Source organism: Calliopsis andreniformis, chromosome 10 (assembly GCF_051401765.1).
Source record: "Calliopsis andreniformis isolate RMS-2024a chromosome 10, iyCalAndr_principal, whole genome shotgun sequence".
Classification (NCBI taxonomy): domain Eukaryota; kingdom Metazoa; phylum Arthropoda; class Insecta; order Hymenoptera; family Andrenidae; genus Calliopsis; species Calliopsis andreniformis.
The window spans coordinates 12,330,485-12,352,087 of record NC_135071.1 but is presented as its reverse complement, the minus strand read 5'-3'; the positions used below and the strand labels follow the sequence as shown (position 1 = coordinate 12,352,087).

The 21,603-nt window shown below is 34.8% G+C and overlaps 1 protein-coding gene across 1 annotated transcript; it reads left to right on the top strand.

Annotated features, from left to right (window-relative positions):
* The first annotated feature begins 768 nt into the window (after nt 1-768).
* On the top strand, nt 769-21,464 carry Dsb (scavenger receptor class B member debris buster). The gene is made up of 9 exons (XM_076387089.1): nt 769-949; nt 15,407-15,498; nt 16,030-16,190; nt 16,948-17,086; nt 17,250-17,453; nt 18,315-18,459; nt 19,431-19,685; nt 20,801-20,919; nt 21,033-21,464. Exons 1-9 carry the CDS (start codon nt 769-771, stop codon nt 21,462-21,464), a joined length of 1,728 nt encoding a protein of 575 aa, XP_076243204.1.
* The last annotated feature ends 139 nt before the right edge of the window (nt 21,465-21,603 follow it).

Here is a 21,603-nt window from a genome sequence, read left to right as displayed (position 1 = left end):
GGTGCAGTGTTCTAATTTCAGAGGATGTTAGCCGTTTCATTTCCAAATGAACAATTACTGCTTCTCTAATAACACTAGGAATCTTAGGGCACGCTACATCAGCAAACGAGGCACAGTTTTATATTTATACTTATGAATATCTAGTCCTTCGTATCGTTGGCTATTCCTATTATCACGAAACTGTAAATAACACTTCGCTGTCACGTTTCAGGACACGACTGCTCAACCAACGAAATTCAGCGCACGGCGTCCAACCTGTCGTGGGTCAATCGCAACGCGGGATCTCCGAGGTGTTCGATCGAAAGCGATCCTGGCACTATCTTTTAACCGAAGAAGTCGAGTTAAGGAGACAAGGGCCGATCAAGGAAGAGCATAATATAACCACCGAGCTATGTCTGTTTGCCACGTTTCAAGAACAGGACATCTGCATCCCTGGCAACAATGTTCGGAGAAGTGACGTGAAACGATATTTTCCAAACGTAACACATCGTAGATTAAGTGGGGCGGGATCTCTGCGGTGTAGTGACGGCAAGCAGAGCACAAAACATCCAATTTATTTAATTATCACGACTTAATAGTGAAACGCAAACGAAGCGAGCATTCGTGTTATCGTTTCCCGTGATCTTGGATAGTATCCTGCGACGTGACACGATCCGTACTGCAAAATACTCGAACTATCTGTCGGTTATGAGCGACGGTGAGGAAGCTTGAAGAAGAACTGAAATATCTGCCGAGCTTTTGCGATCTTCGGTTGCTCAACGATTCAAGATGAAGTTCATAGGGTCCTTGTTTGGGATCAAGTCGCCCAAGACGATGGGCAAGCAGTATATGAAAGTGGGAAGGAACGCCCTGTTCGGTGTAAGGACAGATCAACATGAAACTCTGTGCACGGACAAAGTGCCTATGCCCCTGTCATTCCTCATCTCAAGGAACGGGAAACTTCGGCACGGTAAGACATGCCTTGATGATTCACTCTAACATAGTGTTATGGTTCCGTTACCTTATGATGAAACACAGCTCGCTAGGCGACCCTAGCGAGTGGTTTCTGCTACGAAAGTAATTAGAATTTCAATTTTATTAGGAGAAACTGTAGGCACGACGCGTTTTATTTGTACTTGGATTTGAATCGTTTGGGATGACGTTGAGTGTTCTTCAAAACATGACATTTGGGAGAGGTGATTTCGAAATTTTGGTACTATATCTGTTGGTGCTGTTGAAGCATAGGATTGCTAGGTCATTAGTAGCTATAGCGGTTGATGATTTTATTTTGAACAAGAGTTAAAGGCAGAAACTGTGAGTGATGTTTAAATTCGAAGTTTAAATACAGATTTCTAGGAATTAGAAATCAGGAGATTGGAAAAAGTATAGAAAAAGAGTTTGAAGATTTGTAAATTGAGTATTTGAAAATTTGAAGTGTTTGAAAGTTTAAAAATTTTGAAGTTACCTCACCTGATATGTTAGCAGAGTTAATGTAGGTATTTTTGTTCCTTCAAAACATACAAAATTTTACTTTGGATCAATTTATATTAGACAGAACAAGTATTTTATTAGTGTAATTTGAAGAAACTGATCTTCTAGGTTTGAAAAACTATAACAAATTATTATTCTTTTTAATTTCTACAACGAAGTATTTCTAATTTTCATACTACGTAGTTACTTTTTTGTAAAAACAAAAATACTTTTTTTTGTGTTTTTCAGTTTTGTAAAAACGCGTTTTACGAATGCATATAATACCTAGATATGCACAGAATGAGATTATCAGCATAGCTAATTTGTTTCTACATGATTGGGTAATATTCGCCAAAAAATGAATGCAATAGATTCGATAAGACAAAACTGATTCATCTCTGTCCTCTAATTGCACTGTATACTGCTATTCGATACTGCTTCCCTTTTTTCTCGAATTTTTTTACACATACCATTGTTGCTCCATTTAAAAGCACAGAAAACTTCGTTAGGCGCAGTACTGACAATAAGGAAAATGCTTCCTTGAAGTATCTACTTTCTTCAGAAAATCGTAATGACACCAGCTTCCTCATTTCCACCTCGAAATCAGGAAGAAATTCTTCACCCTGGAGAAACTAGCATTATCATAACAGTTCTCGTTTTCTCCATTGCAAGGAATGCACTTGTTACCCACTTTTAGCTGAAGTGCTTGTCTGACAAACGAGCTTCGTTAGTCCCATACGACATCGTCCACGATGAACTTGAGAGTGACTCTCTAATTTGGTATTTCGTTCAAACTTGCTCACTATTTCATGGTGTAATTTCTTAATTAAATAGTATATTATATTATGATATAATTTCTTAGTTAAATAATCGGATTTTTCAGGCACCGTTTTCTCGATTATTTTCAAAATCCTTTTGGCTCACTTAATTGCAATATTTCTGCCAATAACATGAATAATTAAAAAAATCGGCTTTAATATACAAAAATAATTAAAAGTATTTTTTCTGACTCACATTTGCCTACTCATAAATAATTATAACAATTAGTTGGTCAGAAATTCGTTTTACATTTTTCGAAAATTTTATTGTATTTTTCAAGAGGACCAAACTGATCAACTCCATTTTTTATCGCTGTATAATTGGTAAATAACGTTTAATATATTTCTGAAGACAATTCTAACGAATTTTAAGGTCAAAAATTCAATATTTTTGAAATAAAACAAATTATTTCTGAAATAACTTAGTATGGTAGATAATTTTGGTTATTTACTTCAAGTTGAATTTTAAAATATATTAGTTACTATAACGACCCTTTTCTCTACTTTCCGTTTTATGAAGTTGATTAGTGCGGCGTCCGAGACATTGAATTAACGACTTCAATTTCATTCGCGTATGTACCAAAGAAAAGTAATTAACTGGTTACTTTATATTAATAACCAATTCTCCAATATATATAATCAATAAGTTTGATCAAATAACTGGCTGATTGGTATCGAATAGAACCTGTGTGACATGACTGTATCTAATATAATCACCGTTCTAAAGTACCTAATTAACGAGGCAAAGGTTAAACTATAATCCATCAAGGAATTACTAGGTCGAAAGTGAATGGAATTAAATACTCCAAACTTGCATTAAAATACGCAACGAGATGTGATATTCTTGTCTCACGAGACGTTCCCTAGAATATTGCCTTTAACACATTTCAGAAGTCCACTGGAATGCATAGCTCTTAACACATTTCAGAAGTCCCTTGGAATGCATTGCCCCTAACGCGTTTCAGGGGACTTCTCACAGGACACGAATAACACATAGCGGTCTAGCATCGTCAAGAAGTTACAGTTCGCAAGTTGCTACTTCGAAAACACAGTTGATTACTTTTTTCTAACCTGTCCATTGACTATATGCAGCTGCTGCCTAGTTTCTCCAGGTACGATCAAAGTTTCTTGAGAACGAAACTAGTCCCCGCGAGTAACCGTATTCAGAGATCGCTAGAAGGGGCGACACCAGTCCCAAAGTATGTTGGCGATAGTCAAGCATAATCAGAAAGGTTCCCAACACGTGATAGTGGGACATCGTCACCTGTTTCACTAACCTACTGCACCCCGACCTTCGCTTTCATATGTACCTATCTTATTTTCTCGAGATAGGATATTGTTCGACTGACATATGCCCATGGACCCTCTTTTGCCGATTTCTATTCACTTCTACAAACCACGTCAGACACCTGTCGCTGGTCTTTCCCGCCATTATGCGTTACAGCCGTCAAACTTGAGCAATCTCTTCGCAGAAGTGGCCTGTTTCAGGGAGAGTCTTTTGAATGCGGTCAGTAGTCTCAAGGTTGCTAAAGGGATAGATACTTCTCCCTGATTTCAGTCATTCGATCCCCAGAATTTCTCGAGATAACATTCCTTTGACGTGGTTACCTCATAATGTTGCTTCATTCGATCAGAGATAGGTTCAAGATGAAAATGCCAAATAGCAAATTTCTTTTATACAGGATAGTGTCCTTCAAGTACTTGAAATATTTAAGTTTCTTAAGTTGAAGTCCAGGTTTCATTTTCGAGTTATTAGCTACTGACAGAACGCCTAAAATACACTGTCTGTCTGTCTGTCTGGCTTCACTGTGTCTGAGCTGACAAATGTACGCCAGCAGTAGAATAAGTCCTATGTCAGACACGCTTCACATGGATTTTAGATGTTTATGTAACAATTAATAACTCTGTAACGAAGTCCTATACACAATTTCGTCAGTCTTGATGTTCATCTCGTTCTAACACGTATAATCACCCTTTCAAATTTTTTCTATCTGTTGTCGAACTCCCTGTTTAAGAGAAGAACATAATAAATCGTATTTTCTAAAATTTATAGAACAATTTTAAAGTCTAAAATAGCACGCCACTAAATAACAAAAATGCATCATACAATCAGTGCAGCCAACGTTCTTCAATGAAATTATTAGAAACTATTTAAGTTTCTCGTTAAATTTCAGTTTCTTGATAACTTATCGAATTATTTTCTTGTTTAATATAGAGTTGTCAAGTTAGTTTACTATACACCCATTATGAAAATGGTTATATCTTGAAATTAGTCAAGATTAAGCTATTTAACACGAATATAAAAAAGCACTTTCTTTTAGCTATTAGATAAAAGACAGAATATCAACAAAAATGGACTTATCAAGCTTTTCCCGTGTGGTCTTCCTATGCTTCGAGTAGGAAACACATTGGAATGAGTAGAGTCTAATGCGCTCGCATGACATTAAACTTTTACTGAGCTCGAAGGAAATAACCACCTTTTCAGTTTCCAAGAGCAGAAGCCTAATGGCATACAAGAATGTCGGCTTCGACCTCACACTTGCTGTAATACTTGCTTGTTTTTCTAGCGTAATTTCACGACTTGAGATACAAAATCGTAGTTTCAACAAGATGGTTTCGTAATGTCGTTTTTATGGAAGTACCTTTTTTCTATTGAATTTTTAGAAGGAAAGTTCAAGTACCATTAAAAAATGTTAATTTCATTGAGTTGAATTCATGCAACCTTTACAGTATTTAACACAGTTAGACTTTGCACATCCGCCTTTCTCTCAAGCCATCAACAAGATTGTACTTTCATATTTTTGCAATGAGTACGGTTTTGAAACCTAATTAGATTTCGAAGAAGCTCTGCTTTTACATTGACCAGTGGAAGACATAAATAGTTGAAGAAATAATTAAAATGAAGTACAACATTGGATCATAATCTGTAGTATTTTAAAAATAGTTTTAATATATTAATTTGTTTAATGAGTTGAGTGAAAAAAATAAACGCGAGGTTAGAACGTCAAGCAAAAATAGAACTAATTTTACCTTTGGCTTAATTTCTTTTACTTCTGTACCTTTTACTACAATAACATCTTTACACTTTGCACTTTACATTTAAGCAAATTGTTTAAAAGTATCCATTGGCATTCACGAACGTCAACAACTCTGATTTGCAACAGGAAATAGTTAATAAAAGCAAAAAGATCGCTTAAAGACAAATCGCCTAAATTGTTTCCGGAGAAAACCCACTCTCAAACACTTGATGGCAACAGCACGTTTTTGTATCGATTTCGAAGTTGAATCGATTCGACATTGCATGTTTTTCAAACCTTTTAGTCCATGTTTCAACATCAATAAGCACGTTAACGCAGACATTTTTGTAAAAACTCAATACATAAACGTATCAATTACAAGTAAAGAAACGTATTAGACAGAGAGAAATAATATACACTGAAAAGTGGTTTTCTTTTTGTACGAATACGTTTAGCGTAAATTTGGTTTCTTACGCAAGGTTTAACGAAACTGCACGTTATCTTCATTAAACGCGAATTTCCATTAGATACGTATCGTAATCGTGACTTGACGAAAACATCGGGTTTTCTACTAATCTATTCAGTTAGAAAAATTCTGTATTAATAACTCTAATGATTAACTGTTATTTAGTAAAGATTCGCGAGATTATAAGAAGTAAAATTATGTACATAGAAAATAAAAGTATACGAAATACAAATGAAGAAAATTATTCAGCGGTTTTTATCAATCAAAAAGAATAAAAAAGTATTTCTCAAGTTTCAGTAATTGATACCTAATCATCGATACTTTCTACAAATTTAACTTTGAATTAAGATTCTAGTTTGAAATTTATAACAGTTCACTAGAGTGAAAATGCTAATACAAAATTGCCAAACGCGAGTCTACAAAATTCGTTGCAACAGCATTGCTAACATTGTTTAAGAGTTGAACGCGTAATTTATCATTAACACTTCTCAGTGGGAGTGAAAATACTGTAGATTGTAGATAGTACACAGTCATATCTACTCGATGCATCGAAGCATAATGTACCTAATTTAAATTTGTTATAAATATTCATGAATCGTACCTATTTTGCATATTATTTAGCATTACCATCTTCTAAATTTTGCACTGCGTCTTGTGATGTATTCACAAAGCCTTGGCAGCAATGTAGGCATGTAGAACTTCATCAGAAAGTCAAATTTTATACTACTTTTGATCGTTTAGATCTCAGTTGTCTTAAAACATTGAAATCACTCAAGTTCATCACGGAAGAATATGGACATTTAACAGATATTAAAGTTTAACCCAAAGAATATCTACATCTATTATATAGCGTCCTCAGATCTAGTTGTTGATAATTTCCATTATCATATGTTTGACGTAATAAGGAATTTATAATACATTTAATCAAAATGTCAAATGTCGGAGAGTTTGAAATAACATTGAGCACGTAGATATTTTATACTTTGCACATAAACTTCATAATGAGGTGTTACTATAAAAGTTAATACTTTTAATGCTGAAAACTCTTTATTTAACTAGTTTAAAATTAGTGAAATTACATATTACGTTTATTAGACAGAGTGCAAGGTGCAACGAATTAAGAGGGATTTTTATCTTGGTAAAAAATCGATTTCTTCTACATTTTTTATTAAAGAAACTATATTTTTATAACCAGTGAATAAATATTTTTTCTCTGAAAATATATTACACTTAGTTGAACATAAATAATAAAAACACACAGAAAAACAGAAGATAATGTACCATATTTTATACGATATAATAATTTACCAAGTAGTTCTATTAAGAAAAAGTATAAAAGAAATCGACTCTTTATTAAGAAAAAAAGGAATTTCCTTCTTAAATCTTTAAGGAGTTTAATTTGAACAAATTATTCATTTAAAACTTGAAAATTTCATGCCCGCATCTGTAGTAAATACTAAATTGAAATGGAAATATTACAGATTGTTCAAGCATATCATTAATTAGATACTTCTAGTGGACGTTCATATATAGAACACACAAGTTTTAAACATATCCTTTTCGAATATGATGTAAAATTGTCGTGAGCCAATAAATTTTTGCACCTAGTCAGATTTACCAAAATACTTCCTCTTCGTTAATTATTAATCACATGATACTGCAATTACAATACGTCTTCCTACACACGTTTAAATACTAATTCACTAAAAAAGCTAACAATTTTAGTGTTTAACTCACGAGATATTACAAGTGACCATATTAGGAACACGGATCTTATTTACTACCTTTACCCTATTCGAGTTCCTGTGATAACACTTGAAGCAGTCAACTCCTTCATGCAAACTCTGATTTTTCAGAGTTGTTTAGGAATCAGATTAACAGTCCAATATTTAGAATTGCATGCTGCAATCAATGTTCACGCAGCTACTAAATCATCCCAATTACTGTCAAGACTGTTCCAATACCACGAGACGTATGGCGTGAACCAAAGTGTCCATACTGGATCAACGTGGATTAATGCCCTTCCCATGGAATGCAGTCAGGGTTGCAAAACCACACCTGTCCAAACATTTTTACCTGGCTGGTTGCAAAACGTGGGGGCTGTTACATATGAAGCATAAATCGGTGCGTACACCGAAACTATGGCATATCATGCGTGTATTCGCATACGTGCGCGAGCCCCAGCAATTTTAAGATCACTTTCACTACCAGCCGTTCGGCGAAACTCTGGAAGACGCACGGTCCAGTATTACAAACGCAGACACTTCTGGCCCGACTTACACACGCTGCCACTGTTGATGATATTACGCGTCCCAATGGCTATTAAGTAATCCCAGTGATGCGATAATGCTGTAACACGTAACCCAGCTTGGTTTCGGTAATAACCTGTAACGTCGTCGAGTCGATGCGTTCTTTCACAAAATGATGCTTCTTTTTTTCAATTGAAACTCGAGATCACACGTTCTGATATTGATTAATCGAGGACAGAGATTGATAATTTGTGAACTACAAGTACAGTGTTGGCCGAAAAAATGAGGGTTCAAGTTGAATAATGGTAGAAATCTGTACTTCAGAGCATGACTAACTTCAGCCCATTTTCTTTAAAATTAAATTTTCTCAGGATCTTATTGCTTCCTGTTCGTTTCATTAGAATGGTAGGAATTCAAAATAATAAAAATCAACTTGGGGTCCCGTTGGCTCTCACGTACAGAAATATTATAATACTGTAAACTGGTGGAACATGGACTAGTTTTTGTAACTTTTTTGCTATGTTATATAAAAATGGAAGATTTTATATTTGCTGCAAGTATCCATACCTATTACCCACTACATTTCTTCTTTATCTTGTTTTAACATATCTTAGTTGACTGCCAATGTTATTTCCTATCCAGGGCAAACAGGTTCATTAACTTTTTATTTAATTAGTCTATTAATGTACCTAATTAAAAATATGAAATCAAATTTTGTGATCTTTATTATACTCAATATTCAATATTTATCAATTTTTCAATACTTGAATCTTCAAAACGTATCTGTAGCCTCTCTAAAAATGTATGGACTTGTACCTACCACTGTTCTTCCAATTTACAGTAGTTGAATAGCTGCTAGAAAATTCCCTAAAATTTGTAAGCACAAATAGTCTACACATAAACCTTCTAAATTGCTTATTTCATGCGAGGAGCTCATGTTGAACTACTCTGCGAATAAAAATGCTACATGGTACATAAATCAACGTCTATCGTTAATAACTTATGTAGGTAATTGAAGCAGCTGGAAATAATAAACTCATCGCAAAAGGGAATATGTAATGTCGAAAAAATGAAACAAAAATGAACGGGAAAAGAAAGCTTCTTTAACGATAGAAATCTATTAAATTCGAACAGGATATAATATCCTAACGAGAGAGAAATTTGTGAAATGTTCTTTCTGCATTCGACGGAAGTGAAAATTTTAACGAGCTGCTTGTTCCGGAAGAGGAAGCACCGAGGGGTTCAAACTAAATTCTCATCAAGCTGGAAAACAAATGTGCGCTGAACTGACATTGGAAAAATGATTGTAGATATTAGTTCGACTGAATGTAACGTTCTCGTTTCATGTTTTTATGCTAATCTTACACTACAGTTCGACTCACCGATACTGTCGCATGTTCGTCTATTCGAATACTGTTTAATGCAGCTGCGCTGTTCAAATTCATGCTGTACAATATCTAGAACAATTCGGTGTAGATAGTACGCGTAAGAAACGAAATACGAGCAATTTACTGCGCAAGAATTTCTTAAATACACTGCCCGTTATTCCTCTCGAAAGCTTTCTATGGTTATTGGTTTCCCAATCTCTTGCGCTAAATTACTTCTCATTGAACATAAACTGACGAGCAGGATCGACTGAAGGTTTATATTCCAGCCAAGACGTCGTTTACGAGATGATCAGTAACATAATGTGATGAAGGTTCAATTAAGTTTTTTCTTTACATTCATATACTTATGCTTGCTTTGAGTGGAGTGTTTAAAGTAACACAAAAAGCTGTTGCTTTGACTAGAAGAAGTTCCACCAGTAGAAGTTATCATTAGCTATTTACGTTCACTTTATTTCTCCATTCATGCATTTAATTTATAAACTTATAAAGTCATCTTAAGATTAATCAAATTGTCTTATTGAAGAATAAAGCTCGTCAAAATTTCTAGTGGAATTTTTTAACGAGATTTAAAAAACAAACGGTACACTTACAAAAAGATTTGTTTGGTCATTCCATTTTTTACGTGGTTGTTTAATTATTCATGTAGTCATATCAAAGTATTAATATTTAGAAAAATGTATACAGTAGATATTCAGTAAGATTTAATTAAAAAATATCTAAAATTTCTTAGCTTCTCTTCATCATTCGTAAATTTCTTTCCTTGTCAGGATTTTATTCAACAGATCCTATTATTGATCGCCTGGTTAATCTACCTAGATTGACTTGAATTGAAAAATAATTTATATATCACGAGGTTCTCATCTATTTAACGTCCGCAAGGGGAAACTGTATAAATAACGTATTACAGTAGTGGAATTAGATCGGTGAAAGTTCAAGTTAATCATTACACCTCAGCTTTCATGTATCAAAAATTGTTTGGAATACGTACGCGATAATATATCCTATAATTAAGATATAAATTGCATCTATTATGCATGAAATGCGTCTACGATAAGGAGAGACTGTAATAAATAAATGGATAATTCAATAAGTGAGAGAATGAGCTGAATAAAGCAAAATTTCTTTCTCTGAATCAAGTAAAAAGCTATTCTTTACTTATTACTTGAATCAAATTTCCTAAATAATATTGAAGTAAATTAATCTCGGCCTTTAGAAAAACAGCATACCACGAAGTGCGAATGAACTGTAAGTTTTGTTTTTTTTAGCGATCATTGACCTTAAGGCACGCAAAAAATAAATGCAAACGCAGCTACTGTGCAACGATCCATAACGAGCGAAGAATCTTTGCGATCCATCCTAAGTGAGCTCAATCTAAGCCTTTCGGTTGAATTCCACATCGAACGATAACCTTTCTGGTAAAAACATCTTCTTCGTTCGATCTATTGTTCCTGAAATCTCATTTTACAATTAAGTTCCTCGTTTATTAATTTTCTTTTTCAGTAAATAAGAAAACAAATACTCAATAAGTAACATAAACTCTTACTTATTTTACTTGTTCTTTTTTAATTTACTCTTCATCATTTTGAGTAGATATCATTTATTTTTCTTTTCATTTATTATTTTCATTATCATAATTATTACTAGGTATTATTATTTTTATCTTGCTCTTCTCTGAAAGGAATGACATTCCTTTTCTTCAGATGCCTCATTGTCAGAGAGAGATTCCTATTATCGGAATAAAATAGATATATTCTCGATATGTGAATATCTAGCTCACACTGAATTATTCATGATCCTTAATATCCCGATGACGTAACATCGAACTGGTAATGAAACTGTCAGTAGCAGAGACAGCGAGCTGATCAAGTGTATTTTAATTCTTCGTCTCTCGTGTACACGTAACACCATTCTTCCATTACGATACTTCCAGTAACGGTGCATTGGCCTATATGAAAACTCGATGCAACCGACAAGTGTTTCTCTCAAGCTATTATAGAACTTCGATGAGGCGATGTCTAATAAAACTGCTTCAAACACTCTGAAGATTCGTCGTCAACCGAAGAAATGAACGTACCAAGCGATTCCTTCAAACTTGACACAATAAATGCATTGTTAATTAAATGCATCGAAATTCCTTACAAGAAATCTTAGTATTACTATATGTGTGTTATCCTTATCTGCTTTCGCTAAATTGTTCTGTATGTCGAGTTTGCGATAGGCGTTCCTTCCAGGTCACTGAAATTGCAGTTTTCCTTGTCCACAATCTCGAAGAAATGTGTCGGCACACTTATGATATTCAGTTCTTGGGAAACATTCCAAAGTATCGAAAATCCCCATTCACGTCAGAAATATTAGAAATTCAAAAACTGGCACAGTTATAAGTTGACTGCGGACGTTTATGCGAATTTCTATTTTCATAAATACAATTACAGAAATGAAACTTAAATAAGAATCTGTTTTAACCTGGAAATATTATAAAGTGCATTTAACTTTTGTTATTTTCTACTGTTGTTGAACTACTCTACTGTTGTCTTGTACTTTCTTCAACATTGAAATTTCCATAAATGCAGAAATATCCGCTGTCTACTTATGAGATTCTGTTATAAGTTAAGTCTTCAATTGAGATCCAGGATACAGAATTCATATTTTTACGCAGAAGAAGAGATATTAAACGAATTTTTTCATTTAAAAATAAGGGTAAAAAAACACAAGTCCATAAACAAAAACATGTGATTTAGGTTATTTTGTCACAATGTAAATCTAATTCCTGCAGGAGATAAAACAAAGTGAAACGTTTCTGATAAAGATTGTACCAATCTGTTGTCACATTAGTAGGACTTGCTCGATAATTGTCGGTGGATGTTAAAGGATTGTTACTCCGCGGCGTTTACTTGATAATTACGGTGCGTTTAACGTAAAATCGTCAAGGAACGCGAGGACATCTCCTTCCATCTCGTTCAGGAAGACATCGCACAATGATGCTAAAAGCCTAGAAACATGAACAGCTAGGTACACAGCGGCTGTGGTTAAGACTAATTTACGATACAGCCCATGGAAAAGCCCAGGCATGCCCAGAACCATATTTCACGATCGAAGGTATATCATCATCGGCGAAATTGAAATTTTGCTCACCAACTCTTAGCTAATCGTCAAATAGATTATTCAAGCGGAATGAAGAAATTGCCGGAAATATTACTCTGGTAGACAGGTTTGCACATTGATCAGACTGGCCGACGAATCTTCAGCTGTTCGAGGACGCTGGAAGAAAGTGAATTTTAACGCAGACGGTCAATAACAGCGGCCCAGAAAGGAGAGATCGTAAAATTATGCAATAGCTTCGATAATTTATCTCGCTAATGGTTAGGGAATACTGCCTGCCTGTACCTTTTTCAGCAATGAGTCACTCGGCATTCTTCTATTCCCAGCAGTGAATTTCATCCCCTTTTCCTTAGAATGAAGCGCTATTTTAAGGTAATTTTGATACAAAAACTGTTGCGATTTAGACTACTTCTTAGAGTCTTCGAAGAGATGAAGAGATGAAGAAATGAAGGGAAATAAAAAAAAAAGAAAGAAAATAGAAACAAAAAAATTAGAAAAGGAGAAACAATTTGTATCGTAACAGTAGCATTCAATAAATATTCTTTTATCTTCCTTGCAATCACTATTGTGCAGATACATGCAGCCGAGGTATTTCGTTACCGAAGCAAAATGGTACGTACAAAAGGACGAGATATGTATCTGATTCGTGGAAAGTAGCATTGAGCAGGAGTGGATTATGGCAGTAGCATTGAAAGGAGTATCACGTTACCTGAATCGAATATAGCAACCGAATAAGTGAAAATTGAAGATTAAATTTGCTTTCGTATTTGGTAATTTCAAAGAATTTAGCTTCAGAGAAAATACCTCTGAGAAAATACCTATGCAATCTTTGCTCGTTTCCTTACATCACATCGAGCTTTCGTATCGCCAACAGAGATGACGACTCAAACGAAGTGAGTCAGAGTTAAGCACACTCACATCATATTCTCAAAATTATAATCGAGAGGCGTGGAATGCTGGGAATTTCCGTCAGGTGAAACGCAATATTGACATTTTCGTTTGGCATTGGAATCGGTAATTTATACGCTATTTCTTGGTGTTGCCCACCCTTGTTCTCTGAAACTCTGACGAAAGCCTGAGTCAACAGCTGTACGAGAAAAAGTCGTTTGATTTGACATAGACTTAAATAGTGAGTACTATGATTTGTTAACAGCTACTCAAGAATACAGTTAGCTTTGCAACATTTAGTTATTATATCTGAATATATAAATACTTATAAAATCAAGCATCAAAAGGTATCACTGAATATTCAGAAACATGTCCTCCCATACCTATACAGAATCAACGAAATATCCTTGACATATTTGATCTATTAGGCAAATTTCCTAAGGTACCTGGATGGGTATTTTGTACAAATATTGTGCAATCCAAGGTTCTTAAAACATTGGCCCCGGTTGGGAGAAAAATGCCAATGTGTCTGGAGGAGCAAAAAAGGTACATCCGAAAGTATGTTTCGTCCAGCTTCTGTGGGATTCTGTTGGCTGACCTTGAAGTGAGAGTGAAACTCTCCGAAGGTAAATTGGAAACGCTCACAACGACCTCGCGTTGCGTTGGGATCCCGTTTACGTAAAATTCGCAATCAGTGTTACGTAACAGTGTTTGGTACAAATACTAATCTGCATTCACGGTGTACTAACGAAGCCATAAATATTATTTTAAGCATCATTTTAGAAAACATATTGCGATTTTTCGTTCAATAAACCTCTCTACTCAATATCTATTGCCTTGTTTCAGTCATGCATGTCTGTCCACAAATTTCACTCAACCATATCTTGGTCGTTTAATTACAGGTGTTTAACTTTTGTTATGAACTGCAGACGTATGTGTATTAATGCACGATGCATACACGTGTATTCATTCGTAAATAATTCATGCGCACTGGAGTAGCGGGTAATTACTCGTAGTATTTCATGCACGAGACAGTCAAGGTTTAAGTAGCACTGATAATTAATTAAATAAGCTATGTGCACTTGATTCGCGCGAATATTGCAATTCAAATTTCTACGAGTGCGATTTCTGTTCATTAAAAAGGCGTTATGCTTATCAGATGGTAACAATCACGACAATTTGTAGATTTACAATGTCTGACAATAGTGCGATTTCGTTTTGTGCCAGATTAAATTGTAAATGGGCACAGCAGAACGATGAAATTGCACGAGGGGGTACATTAATCGTATACTTTCTTCATGCTATTCTACTTTCTTCGCACGGTACATCAATTTTAAAGTAATACACGCTGATGTGTAGAGATCCTTTATCTTTATTAACCGATACTTGCGTGTTGCAATTAAGGAACATATCTTTTCGAGAATTTTACGCAATAGCTGCTCATTGAGGGTACTTAGAAATCGTGAATCTATTTGTGAGCAGCTTCGAGAGTTTCTAATTTCTGACAGGCAACAGGCTATCAGATAGAACTCTCAGAGCTGTTCGTTTAAGGTTCCTCTATGATTACTACTGGTAATTTCTTTTCAAATAGGAATGAAGAACTCATGAATATGGAGAAACAGTCCTATTACTGTTTACAATATTTTTAAAGATAAAAAGAAAGACAGAAAAGACAGTACAAGAAGTAAACTTACTGGATCAAACCATGTCTTCAGCATAGAAAAGAATTAGGATAAATATTGATGTTTATGTGTGTGACAATACCTATGTATAGCAAGAAATACAAATTCTCCAGAGCAGGTCACGATAGTTTTACTCTCAGATGAATACGTGGCTTCAAGACATATATATGATAATTTAGAGAACGTCTTGTATCTTTAAAATGTCACTTGCGAAGACACCTCTCTTCGTCCCTTTTCTCCGCGTTGAGAGCAATCGATAGAGACAGGACCATGTTTATCAAAGAAAAATTACATCCTGTTTGAACTCGAACAGGTGTATTAATTAAATGATTTCTTTTTCTGTTTTGCAGGTAGAGTGTCAGCGATTCTCATTGGGATTCTAACACTCATAATAGGCATAATTTTAAGCAGTATACCGTGGGTGGATTATCTTATTTTAAAGGTACCTAGAATAATTGTTTTCGCTAGTTTTAAGATTGTTTAAATAAGCACCTGTGTTTACCATATCGCAAAGAATTTTCACGATAAACGCGAGAATCTGTTAAAACAGGACACATATAAGTGTATGTACATGTAATCTCGTGAATTGTTAGTATCAACAGGAAACGGAACTTATTTCCGTTATCGGCCTTGCACTTTCTCGAGAAACAAGTTACGTAGTTTACACGTTTCTCTTACAGTATAAACGACATCCTGTAACCGTTAAATTTTGCAATCAGTTTCTGTATTTGCAGTTTCAAGGTGCCGATTTCGTTTGTTTCCACAAGCGACGTTTGTCTTCATTTAATTTAACTCGTTTCTGTTGGCAAAAGGAAATCAACGACATGCATTGGACCTTATATAGCTATTTTCCGTTTTCTATCTTTGCAATTATTTTAATGGGAACTTGAATAGACATTTTTTATTTAAAAAGAAGTTAGTTTAATAGTCTATCTTTATTTAATATGCCTTATACTAATGTATTTTGCTTCAGCAACTGCGATTGTGGAATGGTTCGCTTTCTTTTCAATATTGGCAAAAGCCTGGTGTAGTTCGACTGACCAAAGTGTATATATTCAACGTAACAAACACTGAAAACTTCCTGCATTTCAACGAGAAGCCAAAACTGCAAGAAGTTGGTCCCTTCGTTTATAGGTACGTATAATTAAAATAGCGCACATATAGGTATTTTAAAAGTGATACAACTCAGGAAATGTGATTTTTGAATTACAGCTATAAGTCAGTTTGGTAAATGCACTTCTATTCATTATACAAAGTTTACTAGTTAAAGATCAAAATTATAGAATTTACTCAAAGAACTTTTTAAATATAAATTATAAATATTTAACCCTTTATACTTGGAGTTCCTAATTTTCTATACATTTTGTCCCCTTAGAAGGGACAACTGAGTCCAAAGGGGTAAATAATAACAAAAAAGATCATTTAAGTGACACAGCTAGTTTTTAGACTAATTATTCAAGTAAGATAACATTCATTAAGTAAAGCTACTCTTTATGTCAATATTAGGTACTTAATAAATAAATTTCTCCTAAACTCATAAATAGTTTCTTCCTTTGCCCTGAAAAATATATTTTTTTGAGTTGTGTCACCCTTGTAATTACACGTGTAATATTTAGCAATTGTATTTTGAGACGTATGGTTTAAAACGTGACGTCTTAATTATCACGAACTGGAATTGCGAAGAAACGAAAACTGCACTTGATGAAATTCGAATATAGGAAGCCCCCAATTCTTGTTTTGGGATCCCCCGAAATGTCGAAATATAATTCCTTGTTCGAGTTTTTCTTGGTTTCTTCTGTAAAACACGCTAAGCGCTTTATCGCGACATTCCATTCATGGCGAGTAATCAACATCGATAGCAAGAAATCAAAACATTGTTTTTGTTTTGCAGAGAAGATATGGAGAAAATCAACATCGTTTTCCATAACAACGGTACTGTAAGCTACCAGCATAAAAAGATACTGAATTTTGTACCGGAAATGTCCAAGGACAAGGACATGAAGCTGATGGTGCCAAACATTCCGTTACTCGTAAGTAAATTTCTTTAACATACACCGCGCGCTGAATTATATTCCATCGGATCCAGATTTTTTAAAAATCTGAATTCACTTTAATGGGGCAAGCCAAATAAAATTCACAGCTACTTCGAGGTATAAACGATTAGCCTGTTAAAGAGAATATCGTATTTTTCAGACTCTGACGACACAAAGCAAGAGTCTACCTCGATTTCTTACTTTAGGGTTATCTGTATTTTTGAGTGGCATGCATATGAGCCCATTCGTTCCTGTAACTGCTCAAGAACTCGTTTTCGGATATGACGATCCGTTGGTTAGCATTGCGCACAGGTTCTTCCCGAAAACGAGACGTCCCATGAGCCAAATGGGTCTTCTACTGGGGGTAGGTAATAATTTATAAATAATTTGTTAGTTATTGGACAGGTTTTCTTTAGATATTTATATTGATACTGGATCTATGACGTATCAATATTAAGTATACATGATGTAACAAATATAGCTTTTGATATTTTAAGGGGTGGTAGAAGATCTAAATTGAAACACACAACGTCTTATAACGTAGTGTCCGATTTGCTTTCGTTTTGCAATAATAATGCTTTAAAGTTAACATACCTAGATGCTAAATTAACAATCAAAAAATTCTGTAATTTTGCAGATACATTGTGGGGCAAAAATAAAGCAGAAAAGTCTGAATTCATTTCATTCTATCTCTTACGATTTAACTTTTATTACGTTTTAAAAATTCGAGATGTTCGTAAGAAAATAAGAAATGGATCGCGGATTTTTAAAGTTTTATAAAAGATAAACTCTAGAGGATACAACAAAATGTATTAAGACTTTTTTGTTTTATCCCTACTTTTCGATATATCTGTAAAATTACAGAATCCTCTGATTGTTAGTTTAGTATACAGGGTGGTCTACTTAAATAAGTCCACCTACATATCTATTCAGATTGTAATGATATAAAAAGTATTTTATTTAAGATTTTGAAAAACAACATTTTTTGCAGTATATTGATCTCTCGATAGCATTCAAATTGCATATAAAATATTTTTTGTGTCATCACAATTAAAAAAAGAGATATTTAGGTGGTCTTACTTAAGTGATCCACATTGTCCTACGCTATAAGACATTTTGTGCTCCAATTTAGACCTCCTACCGCCTCTTAAAACATCGAAGGCTACATTTGTTACACCCTGTATATACTTCCAACAATTACAGTAATAAATATTTTCTATTACAGAGAAATGGTACGTTAAACGAAGTATCCACTATTTACACTGGGCACACAAGTATGAAGGAATTCGGGTTAATAAACCGTTTGAACGGAATGGATCACTTGCCCTATTGGCCGAACGCACCTTGCAACTCTATTCGAGCTTCGGAAGGTGAGTTTCACAGAAATGTCCCGAATACTGGATAAATTTGGGACTCTGTAATGGTCATTAACATTTTTAACAAAGAATCTTGGCTATGGGTTAATGGTAATTCCTGATACGCCAAAATGGAACTTGGAAGGAATACAGGTTCGATTGGCTAGAATCTCTGTGCCTGTGCTATCTTAAGTGTCAACTTATCAGCAGTAGACAGGACATTTTATATACTTTATCTGCATAACATCTTATCTATAAAACGCTTTTTCCCATCGCTGTCACCAAGCAGGTTTTGCACTAGGGATGGACAACAGGATGTCTGCTGGCCGGATAAGGCCCATTGAGGCTGTCCATTCGACTGATATAGGATTTGACATGGGAACTGAAAAAACGGATACGAGAAAAATCCTGCAATTTATTCTGTTAGATCTATGAGAAAGTTCGGTTTCCTTCCTTTATAAATTATATTCTTCTTGGCTATTAAATTTCTGTTTATCAAATCACTGTTCTATCATAAAGAAACAAAGATGACTTTATTTCTTAATGCTGAATCATCCTCTGTTCGTTAGTACCTCTTTTATTGCGGACCTTTCAGGGATAGTTGCATCTGCGTTAAAATCGTTTTTCCCTTTTTTTTACACTGACTAGAAACGCCAGCATTTAGAAAAAGTTGCCAACCTTGAAATATATTCAAACTTTCCACTTGGAAACATAAAAATGTCCTTAACCGAGTACCCTTGAAACCGCCAAATTCCATAAAACAGGAATAGGTTTCTAAAAATAAAGGACTTACTCAATTGAATGACCTCTCTGGACCATATGCCTTCTGATCTGTCCTTTTTCTGTGTTCTTTGATTAAATCTTATCATTCACCTAACTAGTGTAATATACCCTCTCTTTATATAAGTTTATTTAAATAAAACAGAAATCTCCAGAAACAGAAATAGACACCTTAGGGAATCTTTAATAAAATTTTTATATTGCAGGATCTTTCTTTCCACCACGTGAGAAAACTGGCGCCGACGTCGTTCACATTTGGGATAAAGATATGTGTCGTACCTTGCCTCTACAATATCGTGGACCTACTGAGAAGTCAGGAATCAAAGCGGACTTTTACAGCCCCCCTGACGTCGTGTTTGGGCGACCTAACGAAACAGCCCCAGACAACGAATGCTTTTGTTCCGATGACATGTCGACGTGTCCCACAAATGGACTGCAAAATATTAGCCCGTGCCAGTACAGTATGTTCTACTTCTATTATTCTAAAACTTCAATTAAATAAGATGTAAACGTACATGCATTTCAAAAATGACGCAACACTAGAAAGCATATTTTTCAGGACGAGCAAAGAGACTATGAGTTTAGGAGAAAATTAGTAGTTTTACTTAATGAAAGTTATATTACTTGAATAGGTATTCTAAAAAATAGTTATTTGTTACTTGCATTAAACGGTCCTCCTCTTATTGTTTAAATGATTTGTAATTTATATTTGAAGAGTTCTTTGAATAAATTCTATAATTTTGATGTGTAACTAGTAAACTTTTTGTACTGAATAGAAGTTTACTGAGACGCAAATTAAGTCAAATATTCACGAATTTTATAATTTATAAAACTTGTTTCTTTTAGGAAGAGATATTAAATTGTAGTTTCTTACAGCGTGAAAGCTGAATGAGCGCGAGTGCGGGAAAGATTGCTTATCTACAAAAGAGATACACTCCCATCCAAAAATATTAAGACACTTTCTGGGTTAGACCAAACTTACGTATTTCGAAAAAATTCGAATATCAGTAATGAATTGCACATAGACATAGCGAAACCAGTAGAATGAGTCCCAAGTTAGACATACAAAAATCAGCAGAATAAGTCCCAAGTCAGACACTGAGAAATTAGTAGAATAACTCCCAAGTCAGACACTAAGAAATTAGTAGAATAAGTCCTACGTCAGACACAAATAAAAATCAGTGGAATAGTTCCAAATCAGACAGAGAAGTCAGTAGATTACATTCCAGGTCAAAGATATTAGTAGAATATGTCTCAAGTCAGAGACAGAGAAATCAGTGAAATAAATCCCAAGTCGAAGAGACAAACCAGGTATTTGATAAAAAATAAGTAAGAATATTGACAATTTCTATTGTAAAAAAGAAGTTTATTGAAGATAATAGATGTCTCAATACTTTTGGACCAGAGTGTACACCCTACGAATTACACTAAAATCCCTATAAAAATAACTATACATTATCTACCAGGATACTTTGATTTCCTCTACCAGCCACACAGATTCCTACACATGACTTTTCCGCAACATCTAATTACGTAAACATTACCAGATGTTCACAAAAAATGTTTCTACTTCCAGCTGCGCCAGTCTATCTATCCTTCCCACACTTTTATAAAGCAGACCCTAAATTGTCAGACGCGGTTCAAGGACTGAAACCAGACCGAAATTTACATGAAACTTACTTCAAAATCCAACCGGTACGTATTGTTCTGAAATCCAAAATTAATACATGAAAATATCAATACATAACCATTACTAGCGCCTTTCAAATATCAAAACTTCTAGCACTTGTCATCTGTCCGTGTTACAGAAAATTGGAGTGCCGTTAGAAGGGAAAGTTCGCTTGCAATTGAACCTAAAAGTTGAGCGCCAGCCGCATATTGGTGTCGTGTCGAATTTTCCTGACATCGTGTTCCCAGTCATGTGGCTCGAGGAAGGTATCGAAGAACTGACACCCTCCATCCGCAGATGGGTCTACCTAGCAACGACATTCAGCGATATTGCTGCACCTTGTACCTCGTACGGATTAATTCTAGTCGGTTTAATAATCTTAATCACAGTGTTCGTGAAGGCTTACAACAACGCTGTATTCACGCACGAAGCGATCGAGTTGGGGAAACGAACCATCAGGAGAGGTTCGTTATTGCTGGTCAATGGACAGCATAGACTGCTGTCGACACGAGAATCGTATATCTTGCTCAACAACAGTGACGATGGAAAACCCTCTAGAATAGAGGTTTAATTACCGTAGCCTAATATTTACGGATAGTAGCCGAAATGACTGTTTAAACACAGACGAGGCGTAAGAGTAGACTTAATATTCATTGAATAATATAATCGAGTACTTAGTAGCTAGTAAATATTAAGGCTGAATGAATCAA